The following is a 12,872-nucleotide window of genomic DNA, read 5'->3' as shown; positions in this document are numbered from 1 at the left end:
TGATTGGTAGAAAAGATTCAGGAATAATACCAGGTTGCATAACCTTATGAAAATAAAATCAAACAGAATTATTTCATGTTGTATTTGATTATGACATTGGATATCAAATCAGACCCAAATCTTCAACAAGTCTTCAGATAGTTGCCGATATAGGGATCTCTTAAATTCATTAACATGTTTTCTTAACATTCACTGTTGTATAAAATTATGTTCTAGAAAAGGATCAAGAGCATTGTTTACAGTCAAAACTCTCCAGTTGGATGAACAACACAAGCAAAATTCCAAATATAACCTAGTAAACCTTTCAATTAAAACATTTCTAACCACACTGTTATCATGTTCATCTTTTTATGGACAGCGTGCAAAACATAACTCCAGCGGTGTCTGTGGAGAAACCCGAGGTGGGACAGGTGGCGCTTGACTCTGCTCTGCAGGAGCAGGAGAGGATCATCACCATGTCCTACGCTCTGGCCTCAGAGGCTTCGCTGAAGAGCAAACTTGTGGCAGGTTGGTCACTTGTATGAATCTGGATTGTTATCTGGCCCCTGGAACCTGTGAGTAGGTGTCGGTCGTAAATCTTTGCACTGTAAAGAATTACAACACACAAACATTTACAGAAATAATTAGCGTGGATTTCAGACCGATAAAGAGCAGCAATGCTGACAGTTTGAGCAAAATTTCTCCTGGCACCAAACTGGGAGAGGGGTTGGAAGGAATCAAGGAAGGAACGCAGCCTTTCAAGAAAGCTGGATTGATGAGAGGGGCGTAAGGTGCAGAGTCAAGCAATAAGGCTGTTCATTTCTTAATAAGTGAATATTATTTCTTATTACGAGTGCAGATAGTCTCTAATTGCAATCTGTGTAGGATCTTTTAGACAGGGGAGGAATCGCTTGATGAGGCCATTTTGTGTGCTGATCAATGGGCCCAGTCAAACTCTGCTCTCCATCTGCATGCCACTGCTGCCGCTTTGAACGCAGCTCTGAACCTGCATAAAAGACGCTACACTCACATCTCATCTCTTTCATACTCTTCAGCAGACAGGCGAGTTAATTTTCACTCTCGCTGCAGCAGATTGTCAGTCTGTCTGCCTCGCCGGCAACACACGCGCGCACGCACACAGACACAAAAACGCACGCATATATCTGTCACACGCGGTAACACTCAAGCTGACAGCATGTGTGGAAGCTTAATATGCACAGTGAAGCAAAGTCAACAATTATAACATTATTTCCAGCATACAGAAATGCCAGAGAATATAACCGGTGGCATCTTGTCAGCGCAGACTGAATCAATGACTTTCTCTGCCTTTGGTGTTAAAGTGAGGTCTGTTGGTGCACTTTCAAACTCATGAATTTAAAGAAGAGACTTTTTCACAGCAGCACGCATGGCAGATTTCAGTTCCTCTGCCATAAAGCAGCAATATTTATCACTGCAATTATATACAGGAGATATGACAAAGGTGTTTTGGATTGCTCAAGCTGTTAATACATAAATAGCCAAAAAAAAAAATCAATTTCCTCTATATGTTAACTTGTCAGGAGTGTTAAGCTAGTACTCTTTGCATTGATTTATTGCTATATAACTGATGCTGCAGACAATTGCTATGAAATAAGTCTCGTTCTCACAAGATTTAATCTGAGAGAAATTAAATGAAATCTTTTGTTTTCATTGGACATGACATGCTGAAGTTATGAAATCTGTTTCTAAATGGTGTCGTATTAAATAAAATGGTTTAAGCAGTAAAGGCATGCATGCTCAGCAGAGCGTTAAATAAAGTAGAAGTATAATAGCAGTAAGTAGAAATAACATGCACATAGGTCAACATAGAGGTTGACCTGAGATCAGTGACATGAGAACGAGGTGAAAGCAATGAGCAGAGTTCAGTGCAGCGGAGAGACGATCTGAACTGATTTGCTGAGGGAAATTGACAAATTAAATGAATACATGGGAACTGAAACAAGACACAAAAAACAGCTGAATTAAAGACTAAATATAGACACTAAAGTAAGAGTCTAAAACTTCATACAAAAATGTAACACATTTAAGAGGAAAGAGTTTTAAAACGAGAGATAACCAAGTATTGAACGACCTGTTATAAATAAAAAATAGTCGTCAAAATGTTCTAAAAATTAAGACAATTTGACCAACGAATCCCGAAGAGCTATTTATCAATTTGCTACTTTTAAAAAAAGATTTTATGAGACAAAGCTGATTGATTTTCATGAAAGGAAACTCAAACACTTTTTCTAAGCGTACACAGGAGTCAACAGTCATAATCCTAAAATCCAGACATTCCTGTTTTAATTAAAACATTGCACTTGTCCTATAATATACTTTTTCTACAATTTATAATTTGTGGTTGTGTGTTTTAAGCTATTGATAAATTGACATAATTAATTGTTGGGCAATGTGAGTATATTAACTATGAATAATACAAATTGATCCATAAAGATTGTTTTTTATACCAGTGACCTTCTAATCTAATTATAACTCATTTATTACCAGTCATAACACTGAAATAATTATTTATCTCTCAGTTGTAAAATGAAAACATAGCAACGACTTAGTGAAAATAATATCTTTCATTTTTACAAGCTATTATCAAACTGCGATAAACTGGCAACTTGTAGAGGCAGCAGCCGCCCTCGCAACCCTGTAATGTTAAACCTGTTCAGATAATGGATGGAATTAATCAAGCACAGTTCATATTCATGTACCAAAGCGCTTAGAATCACATGGTTACATCTATTTTGCTATTTACATGTTATATTTCTTGAAAACACTGTAAAACGTTTTACAACATTTAACGTGGCCTTTGTTCTGTAAAAATCCTTTCAAAATCATCCAAGTTGTTAGGAGGGAAATGTAAAAAATGACAAAGCTACATTAAGGTTTTTGCATAAGGGTGCACATCCTAGTCTGATACTTCATTGAAACAGCCTTTGATTCAGTCCACCAGTGTCCCAAAATCAGTATTTACCCAGTGTGCCTTGCTAAAGTTACTGAAATATTTCTGACTGATTGAATTGAATAATGCAAACTGGCTTTATTGCATGACATTGTAGGTTTATTTTTACCCTGCTCCCGACTGATCCCTTTGTACAGTGAGATCATTTTGATATCTTCAACCTCCAGAACTGAACAGAACAGATATGTGATGTAAACGAGCAAAGGTTAAGAAAATCCTGCTAGGACATCTGAAGTTTTTCTCAAAATAAAAGACGAGAATGCTGAGATCAAATAAAAATATGCTTCAACAAAATACTACATTAAGGATTTGCACAGTTATTCAACCAGGACATTTAAGTGTTTTTTATTTTATTTTCATATTTGTTTGTCATATATATATATATATATATATATATATATATATATGCTTTCAGGTTATTGATTATACAGAACATAAAAGGCGTTACATGTGAAAAATATTGTGGAATTACATATGTTGATCTTTTTTATTATATAAAAAATGCAATTTTAACAATGTTGTGTACACTTTTATATCCGCTTGTGGCGACATTTATATAAAGTATCCTTATATTTGACAAAGACGAAAAACTTTGACAGCTGTTTCCTTTCAGAACACATTTTGTGCTTTTAAGTGCAATGCATCCCTCAGGTTATTGACTAACTCAGCTGACTAACCACTAGTCTTGTTTTCTCTCTCTTCTCCTTTTGTCCTCCTTGTAGTTCCACCACAGGTTAACTTGCCCACCCCTCCTCCCCCGCCCCTTCCTCCTCCGCTGCCTCCTCCTCCGCTGCCTCCTCCTCCTCCGCCTCCTCCTCTTCCTACTGTATCCGTGGCGCCTCCCTCTCCTCTAAACAACGGGATTCACTACACTTTTGTCTAACGTGAAAAAGCAAAACAAAAACAAAGTAAGACCCTAATTGCATGTTTAAAGACGCTCTAACATTCTGGAGGAATCACTACTTGTCTGAGACTGAAAAGCTTCATGCTTGCTGCTGTGTTGTGATTGGAGGAAGCACGTCTTGTTGGGATTGGGGAAGCCCTGCGTCTGCTCCCATTATAATCAAAACAAACATCTGCAGGCAGTCTGCCCATCCCACTGTGATAATTGTGTGTAAATTGTTCTTTTCTTTCTTTTTGTACTGCTGCCAAAATATTTATGGGTGGTTGATGGGAGAAAAGGTCTCAGAAGAACATGCCTGCTTGTAGCATTGTGTGTAATTAACAAAAGGAGACACCTTTTGATTTAGCACTTTGACAGTTCAGTCTTCAGCACAGCTGCATTCCTCAGCACCAATTAGCTCCCCATCTGTAGCACGGCATCGATAAGTCAGAAAAAAAAAATCTAACACTGTTGTTACTGTAAATGCACAAAGACAGCTTGTCTTATCACTTACAAAGTAAAAAAAAAGTTTAAAAAAATCTTTCAGACATGAAACAAGTATTGCAAATTATTTTTTCTTCCTTTTAATAATTTTCTAAAAGGATTAGTAATATTTTCTTAACAAAGAAATGTCAAATTACATATGTGATTCTTTGAAATTTGTATACAATTATTGATAAATTGATTAATGCATATTAAGTCAATGCAATACAGTTTTCATCTGGTTGAAGACATTATACCATTCAATACTGAGGATCAGGTAATGGACTTTATAGTGAAGCCCAAAATGATTTCTACTCCTGGTAGATTTAACCATGAAGTTTACTTTTTGGATGAAAATGAGATGGGCATCGCTCAAAAAAAAAAAAGAATATCTTAGTTTCTGTTTGTGACAGTTGTGATGCACTGATTCTTTTTCTAACTTTTTGTTTAAAGTAGTTTAATTCTCTTGAACTCTTTTTTTTCAGATTCGAATATTTTATTTCAAATGTGTTGTTTTTCTAACTTTAAAAGAAATTGTTTTATTCTATTTCAACCCACTGCCTTAAAGTTGTTTTTTTTTTGTTTTTTTTACGTTTGTTGGGATTGTAAGTGTTGCATTAAAATTTCACAGTTGTGTGTCCATTTCCTAAAATCCAAACCCTGTGTATGAAATCTTCAGCACCTTCCATGTTTATTAACACTTCAAACATATATATATATATATATATATATATATATATATATATATATACACGTATATATATTTGCTACAGCATAATGTTCTTCTGGTAAATTTGGAAAAATAAAACTTGGGGGTTTTAGTATATTCATTGAAATTCAGTACACTTAGTAGCACATAATTTCTGTAAAATAAAGCTTTGCTGTTTTATTTGTATTTTCATCAATAACACACAATTGCCTTGCTCCTTTCCATGTAAGTAGGCAGTCTTTAAAATGGGAAAGACAAGAGAACATGCCGTTCAAGAAAGACAGGAAATGGCTACCGGAAAATAACTACTTGTCTAAACCTTCCTGTGTCTAGTCTGAGGAATAATGAAAAGTTTTAAAAATTGTGATAGTGGAGAAACAGGGCAGTCTTGCCACCACACAGATTTCTCTTAATGAGTGAGATAATGGAGTTTTAATAAAAGACTGGAAGTTATTTTCAATTGTTTAGCACATCTTTTTCAGAGATGCCAACACATGGAGGTTGTACAGATTTATTCAAGGATAAAACACAAAATTCCTGCAGAGGGCATCCGTCTCAATTCTATTTACCTTTAAAAACTATCAGAGGTGATTCTTTCTTGCACTTTACAGAATGAATATTAAAGATTTTTCTTTGTGTCAGCTTATCAGATGAAGTTCTGATAATAATTTGCCGAGCTAAAACCCCATTGAAAAGTTCTAAAACCTTTGAGTCACAAGTATTTTATTGTGTTTAATAAGTATGTTGAATCCTGAAAATCGTTTCTTGTATTTGCTAACTTGCTTTTTCTTGTTACTTCTCAGCTCAAGCGATATCTGGACACTGAGGTGCTACTTCACAAACAGATGACTGACTTCTCCAAGAAGAGAGGACATCCTTTTATTTTGGACACCTTAAAATGCAGCAATGGAAAAAACCCCAATGGTAAAGTTTTAACCTGAGGCTTACTCAGGACTCACTCTTCTAGTGTGTTTCTTGCTGCTGAAAGCATTTTCTGGAGACAGGCTGAAGCTACGAGAGCTGATATGCTTATTAACTATCAAAGTGTATAAGATATGTTAAACTCATAAATAATAAAAAGTATTTTCTACAATTTATTGCACTTTTTCAGTTGTACATTGTTTCATCCTCTTACAACAATATTTCTCTCTCTCTCTTTCTTTCTCTCTCTCTCCCTCTGGTCATTGAATCCAACCCTTTTTTGACCAGCTGGAGAATGTTTAACAGAAAACCTGTCAAAATGCATAATAAAAATAGTATTTTTCTGTCATTAATATTCTTACACCAAGCTATATGAGATCTTCTGTGTATGTACAGTACATGTAGCACTGCCAGGCTTCCTTAGGCTTATTTTTGTTTATGTCAGGATGAAAACCTTTAACATATTTTTTTGTGGGAAGGTTGAATGACTGAGATTTATAAAGATGTGAATATTAAAGATCTTAACACAGCATCTGATTCATTATATTTATTTCGTTTTTGACTATTATCCACATTTATTTGAATGAGACATTTATAGTGAATGGAAATATCTTACAAGCTTATGTGAGTATTGGCAAAAAGAAAAAGAAACTTGTCAATCGCAATATAAGACACAGAACATTTTTCATGCAAGGCAGCAGTTCTATGAACTGTACCAGCGTGCGGCTCACAATTCACATCTGGTGGTGACCAGAGAGTGGATTTTGTTTTTTTGGGGTGTGTCAAGTTGTTTCCTTAAATGTGGAACAAACTTGTCCTGACTCTTGGACGTGTAGCAATGGAGCTAAATATTAGGAAGAAAAAAAACCTCATAATCTTAATGTTCTTTAATACTTATGGTATTTATGTGTATGTGATGCCCCTAAATATGTCTGAAAACATGTTATAATAAATTCAAATGCTGTATATATGAAATGTTTGAAATATACAGTGATTTGATGCCTTGAAATTGGCCTCTGTCTCTTTAAGAAGCTCCTGCTCTTTCCAACACTCTGTTTTCCGTATGTTATCACAACGATGTGTCTCCATTATGCCATTTACAGCCTTTCTTAGGGTGTTGGCCTGAGATGTAGTTCATATGATGAGCTCACCGGACTCAGAGTTCCACTGTTTGCTAATTACTGCTGCCACTAGTCTGATGGAGCTCAGTAAGAAAAGCAAGGGGGAGAGGTCCAAGCGTTTAGGCACCCCCAAATGGCTGCCAGAGGAGATTTAAGGATTTCTCAAAACATGCATGAAAGAATAAAAAAAGTTCATTTTTCATAATGCCACTCCCTGTAAGCCACCAAATGAGAATAACAAGAAAACGTCCTAGTAGTTCCTGATATACTTGATATTTCCTGTAAATATTAAGTTTTACAAGCTCTTTATTCTGATAGACATTTTACAACAGTAGTAGAAGAAGAAAGGTATGTTTAAAAATTGTTACAATATGACTGACCGAAGGATCCGTTACAGTTTTACAAGGAGCTACAATTTCCAAATGAACAGGACAGTTGGACTTCCAAGAGGTTTCTCTCCAAACACAACCTGTAAATCCTTTATTTGCTCTTTTAATTTCACAATATTTGCAAACATGTTTAAAACTACAATTTGAAACAATGGAACTGAAAAACAAGGTTGGGCAATGATCCAGGTTTGTCTTACCACCACGCATGATGAGCAGGATGGTTTTATGGAAGATAAAATATCATTGTAATTGAAATGCTTCCTTGGCTGTCCTTGTCTTCAAAAACAACTTATTTTAATGCTTTTTACACAACCATCTTTTGCTATGGAAGCCAAAGATTGCGGAAAATGCTGCATATAAGGAAGTAGGGGTAAGTGTAAAAATGAATAAAAATCATCAACACATAATCTTAGATAATCTGTAATTCCAAGGGGGATTTTTGTCAGGATGTGATGCCTGAAAAGACTATTTCTATAACTGTTTCCCAGCATTAATTTTCTCATACCCCAAATCTATAAGTTCAACTTGAATCTTAACTTTACACCTAAAGAAGTGATGTTCTCCTCATTATGTTTCATTAATGCTGTTTATCAGCTATATTTTTATTCAAATCATGTACAAAGAGTAAGTACAAACTGCGCACTCTTCACAGCTCAGCTCCAAGATTCTCTTTGAACTTTCACATTGATTGCCTTGACCCATTAAACTTCATTCTATTATTTGAAAAAAGGAGAACCAAACTATGGCATGCTCAAAGGAGGTGAACTTTCAATACAAAAAAGAGAGAGGGGCTTCTTGAAATGTTTCTTAAGTTCAAAGCGTTCTCCATCTCAAAAGGCATTTTTAATTCCGTGTATTTTCAACTGAGAAGGTAGATGCTAATAACTCTGGATTCTTGAAGCACAGATTTCATATCTTTAAATCATGAACTATCTCTCCACATTGCAATTGTAAAAGAAAGCTCTGAGAAATATTGAACTTTCAGGTTCAAAAGGAAAATAATATGGAATGTGTTCTTAAATAGAAGGAGTACACGTGCCGCTGTTGCAGAATATTGCAGCTTTCAGCACAAATATTTATCACTTTGCACTCCTTATGAATCCCCCCCGCCCCGCGTTTACGGATCGGATGTGATGCACTTCTTTTAACCGATGTGATGCCCTCACCCTGCTCTGCTCAGAAAGCCTTTTGTGTTCCCTCCCAAGTGATGTCTTTATCCTTAATTGGAGAGTAATTATTCTTGCTACTTCACATCGGGGTGAGGCTTTGAAAACACCTGAGAGAAAGGATGCACCTCCCTCAGCAGCTGCATCTTCTCTGCTTCCATCTCTCCTCCAGGATTGGGGGGGCCCCACAGAGCCTGCTAGCCCTGGTTCCTAGAAGACCAATCATATCTTCTGTACTGCTTATTTTGCAATAAGTTGGGATGTTTTTCCCTCCTTCTGCAAAAAAAAACAAAAAGAAGAAAAAAAATTGCCCAAGACCCTCCTCTGAGAATTGTGGCATTTCCATGTATTGACGTTTGGCTGGTGGTTCATATACATTTGTTATTCTATGCTCTGGACTTCAAAGAGAATAAAAGAGGGCCTATTATGCTAATTGGTTCCTGTTCTGTTAAACGCAATCAAGGCCTCCCGCATTAATCCTTTACTAAATACTTACTGGCTTCTCTTTTCAGAGGAGGAGAGACTGCTGCTCAGCATCCTGACAGGGATGTTTGTTTGAGAGGAGTTTGAGCACATGTAAATAAAATATGATGAGTAGCAGTAAATAAAATGTCTCATTTAAAACCCTGAAGTGAAAGAGCCTTGTATCATTGTTTGGAGTTTGCTTAAATTGATATTGACTTATTTGAGTTTTTTTGTTTTTTTATTTTGTTCCCTTTTATGTTGTTTGACTGAGAGTAGGGAGCGTCTTGACACCACACCGAGGAGTCTGACCTTGTTCTCAGGTCTGTGTTATTCGCTACGCAGCACAAAGAATTTGTAACATATTCATAGTTTTCCCATGGTGGCAGGAGGGAGAGGAGAAATCAGACAGTGATTCCCAGTGATACCTATTTCCCCTCACATAAATAACATTGTTAATACAGCTGGGCGCCTTCTCTGCGCACACTGTTGGGATCTGAGACGGTGGACCAATTGTGCAAAATACAAAACCAAGAGAGGCGATGCAATAGGTGCTTTGATTTCAAAAGGGTATTTTATGCTGTTTTATCATTTTTTTTAAAGTTTCACACGCGGTACATTTTTTAATATGTAAGAAATGGAATGGGTTAAATTATTTAAGCGTGAGGAACCACTGAATATTCTTCCGATCGTGTGTGCATGCTATAAAAAGAATAGAGGGGAGGCTGAATAGAAGTCAGGCTGCCCTAGCTGCAAGCAGAAATTAGAATATCTGCTTTCAAAGCCTCTTTTTTTGCTTTTAAAAGTTATGCGTCTTACAACTTATTTGTGTTTTATATTGTTAATTGGTTATTATGAATAAAACGAGTCTGAGAATACAATTTGTCTTGCATAAATGATTAAGTGCAAGTGGAGACGTTGCTCTATTTTTAAAACAATGAATGAACAATCTTGTGTTCCTTAAGTGGGAAGCTTTTACAATACCTACAGTGAATTGGGCTCTTTGTACATAAAAGCAATTGCTTTGCAAATGAACCAAATGCCCCTGGGCCCTTCTGTTTAATCTAGAAGCTCCCCATACACATATACTCGCACTAAGCCACAGTGAGGAAATCTACAAGAGCCTGTGACTTAAGCACAAAAAGGAAGTGAATCGTATCTTGTATTTTAAAATCTAGAGTATAGTGACATATGTCTTTTTTAAAAAAAAATTGTAACAGCAAAAATAGCAAGACTCCTGCGAGTATAAGGTGCTGCAATTTGCAAATGTGTTCAACTGGAACCAAATGTTTTAAGTTTGTAGCTGCACAGGGAAATTTCACATGTGCTTGTTGGCACTTTTATACTTGAAGAAAAGAAGAGTTTTGGGTTTTTTTTCTCAAAATGTATTCCGCTATATTACTGATCAAGATTCACTGGTTTACATTTTTGCATGAATTCGCATTTATATTATCACTGGCACAAGCTATGGGAAGTTGTCCTTGATAACTATATAATTAGAATTGGCATGTTGCGCTCCTTATTTCAACACGATGTATCAGTGGTTCGCTGTTAACTTGAAAGGAAATATTAGATCCTGACTAAACTTTGATGAAATCCAGAGTTACGAGGAAGAGATTTGGGTCAGCTAATGAGAACAGAGCATCCCACCACACTCCAAGTCCAATTGGGAGGGAGATGATTTGCATGAATGCAAATGCTGTTGGAGGCAATTGCGCGCGCCGGCTTCCAGGAGGTCATGTTGACTTTCTAGATTTTGTTCTTATACGACTACATCTTGACAGAGAGCAAAGTGCTCCCCCCCCCCCCCCCCCCCCCCCCCTCCATAAAGGCCAGAGTCTTTTTAGTTGTTAAAGAAAAATCATTAAATTGTTTGTTATTGAAGATCTTCTTGGATTATGGAAACAGTTTTTTATTTTAGGCCACAACACACAAAAATAGAGTTGTGCTCTGGATGTGTAGAGCAGAACTGTAAGATCCAGAGGTAATTGTCATTGGCTGTTTTTATACAAAACAGCCAATGAGCGAAATGAGCATATCGGGAGGGGATTTAAAGTCATAATGGAGTGCAGCACTACAAAGCCATGTGTTATTTCTCATGACACTGTGATGTCAGGAAGTGTTTTCATAATTTATATGATCTAATTTTAACTATGCCTGTTTCAAATAGAGACCTGACCAGTTCCAATGTTCAGAAAAGGGCTCACGAGTGAAACATATGTTCATAATTATTTTTGTCTACGGAGCTTCAGCAGGATGTATTATTAATGATTAATTATCATATATGTAGTGCTTATAAATACCTATCTTTCAGGGGTCAAAGGGTGTTTTTTTTTCTCATTAGAAGTGAACACTGATGTGAACGGGGTGGATTGCAAAGATGACTTTAAAATCTTTTTGAAAACACTCATCTCTGTATCCTGTGAGCATGAAGCATGAATCGGCAGCCCACCTTTCTTTAAAAAAAAAAGAAAAAAAACAAACCTGTTCCATCTGCACAGTAATCAAAGTGCAGCCCCCCCCCCCCCCCCCCCTTGCTCAGCCCCCACCCGTCCACACTCACTGACTGAATGGTGTTCTCTAATTAACCATGCAGAACAGGGGGAAGAACACATGTTAATTTAATGTAACAAAAATGTTGATTTTCATGCACTCTCCTTTTCAAATATTTATGGGCTAGACTTGAAGCTGAAGATGCATCAAAGACTCACAGGGTATGCAAATGTGTCTGCCTTACCCCCCAACAAGTTGGACTGTCTTTTTTTTTTTTTTTTTTTGCTCCTCATGCAGCCCTGCACTACCATCCGAGCTGCAAAGAGGAAGCCATGCAGCCCCTTACTTAAAAATAGTAGGCCTGTATTTGTTTTTTGTTTGTTTTTTGTTTTTAGAATACAAAAAACATAGGCATTTCCTGGCCTATGCTGAGCTGCTCAACACAATCCATGACTGCACTTCATCGTGTGCTGAGCACCTATAAGCAGGTGCCAGTGGGTTTTTCGAAGATAAAAGCTACATTTTAGTTTGCAACACTGTATTGAGAGTAAATTATATTAAAAAAAATTGAAGCCACGTTTCTAAAGAGACACAAAAATATGTAATTTTCTGCACAACCACGATTAAAACAGAATAAACTTTACCTTCAAAAATCACAAGGCCCAAAGTGCGCTGACTGATTCTCGTTTCCAAACATCTGATTTTGAAGGATGAATCGCACCTGCAGGTGTTTTTTCTCTCCGAGTCCAAAAGGTGGCGCATGAGGCACGTTCAACCAGCGCTGTGGTCCGGGAAATGAAAGAAACGCCCGCTGCTTTAGGAAACTGCATTAGAAGAAAAAAGAGAGACCACATATGAACCACCATGTGTGGATATGGGGGAAGAAAAAAAAAAAAAACCACACTGTCAAAATTTTTACAGAACCATAGTTATATACATTTATAAATTTTTATTTTTCTCGTCAGACTCTCTCTTATCTGCTCTAGTAATTTCTGAAGTGTAGAAAAAGTTCATAAAGGTACGTCTATTTCTTTTCTATAGAAAAAAAAAACAAAACTTCCTCACATTTCACCTTTCAGATAAAATAAATGAGGGCTTCCAGAGAAGAAGGGTTTGTGGAGCAGCAGCTCTGTGATGCCGCAGCTCCTGGGTGGTGGGTTTGCTTTACCTTTTGCCTCACCTGAGAAGAGAGAGAGCAGAAAGTCAGACGCACAGGAGTCTGATGTGATCTGATGCGATGTTGTGGTCGAGTTGTGCATCTTTCTCTCTCTCTCTCT

At 36.8% G+C, this 12,872-nt stretch overlaps 1 protein-coding gene and 1 long non-coding RNA gene across 13 annotated transcripts in view; one reads left to right on the top strand and one right to left on the bottom strand.

Annotated features, from left to right (window-relative positions):
• plekha7b (pleckstrin homology domain containing, family A member 7b) overlaps positions 1–6,494 on the top strand; it is a 78,628-nt gene extending 72,134 nt beyond the window's left edge. For 11 of the 12 annotated variants that reach the window (XM_028015409.1, XM_028015420.1, XM_028015418.1 and 8 more), the window contains 3 exons: positions 359–507; positions 3,691–3,876; positions 5,847–6,494. In XM_028015409.1, the coding sequence (XP_027871210.1) occupies positions 359–507; positions 3,691–3,851 (310 nt within the window). In that variant the 3' untranslated portion in view covers positions 3,852–3,876; positions 5,847–6,494. The remainder of the gene's footprint in view (positions 1–358; positions 508–3,690; positions 3,877–5,846) is intronic. The other variant, XM_028015414.1, reaches the window with a different exon arrangement.
• LOC114143412 (uncharacterized) lies at positions 468–12,867 on the bottom strand. Its single transcript, XR_003595240.1, has 3 exons — positions 12,776–12,867; positions 12,240–12,419; positions 468–584 (listed from the first exon to the last, which is right to left on the bottom strand). It is a non-coding gene; the product is annotated as an uncharacterized LOC114143412 (long non-coding RNA).
• Positions 12,868–12,872: the final 5 nt, after the last annotated feature.

Source organism: Xiphophorus couchianus, chromosome 4 (genome assembly GCF_001444195.1).
Source record: "Xiphophorus couchianus chromosome 4, X_couchianus-1.0, whole genome shotgun sequence".
NCBI lineage: Eukaryota > Metazoa > Chordata > Actinopteri > Cyprinodontiformes > Poeciliidae > Xiphophorus > Xiphophorus couchianus.
Note: the sequence above shows the minus strand (reverse complement) of the source record. Positions and strands in the feature narration are given on the sequence as shown.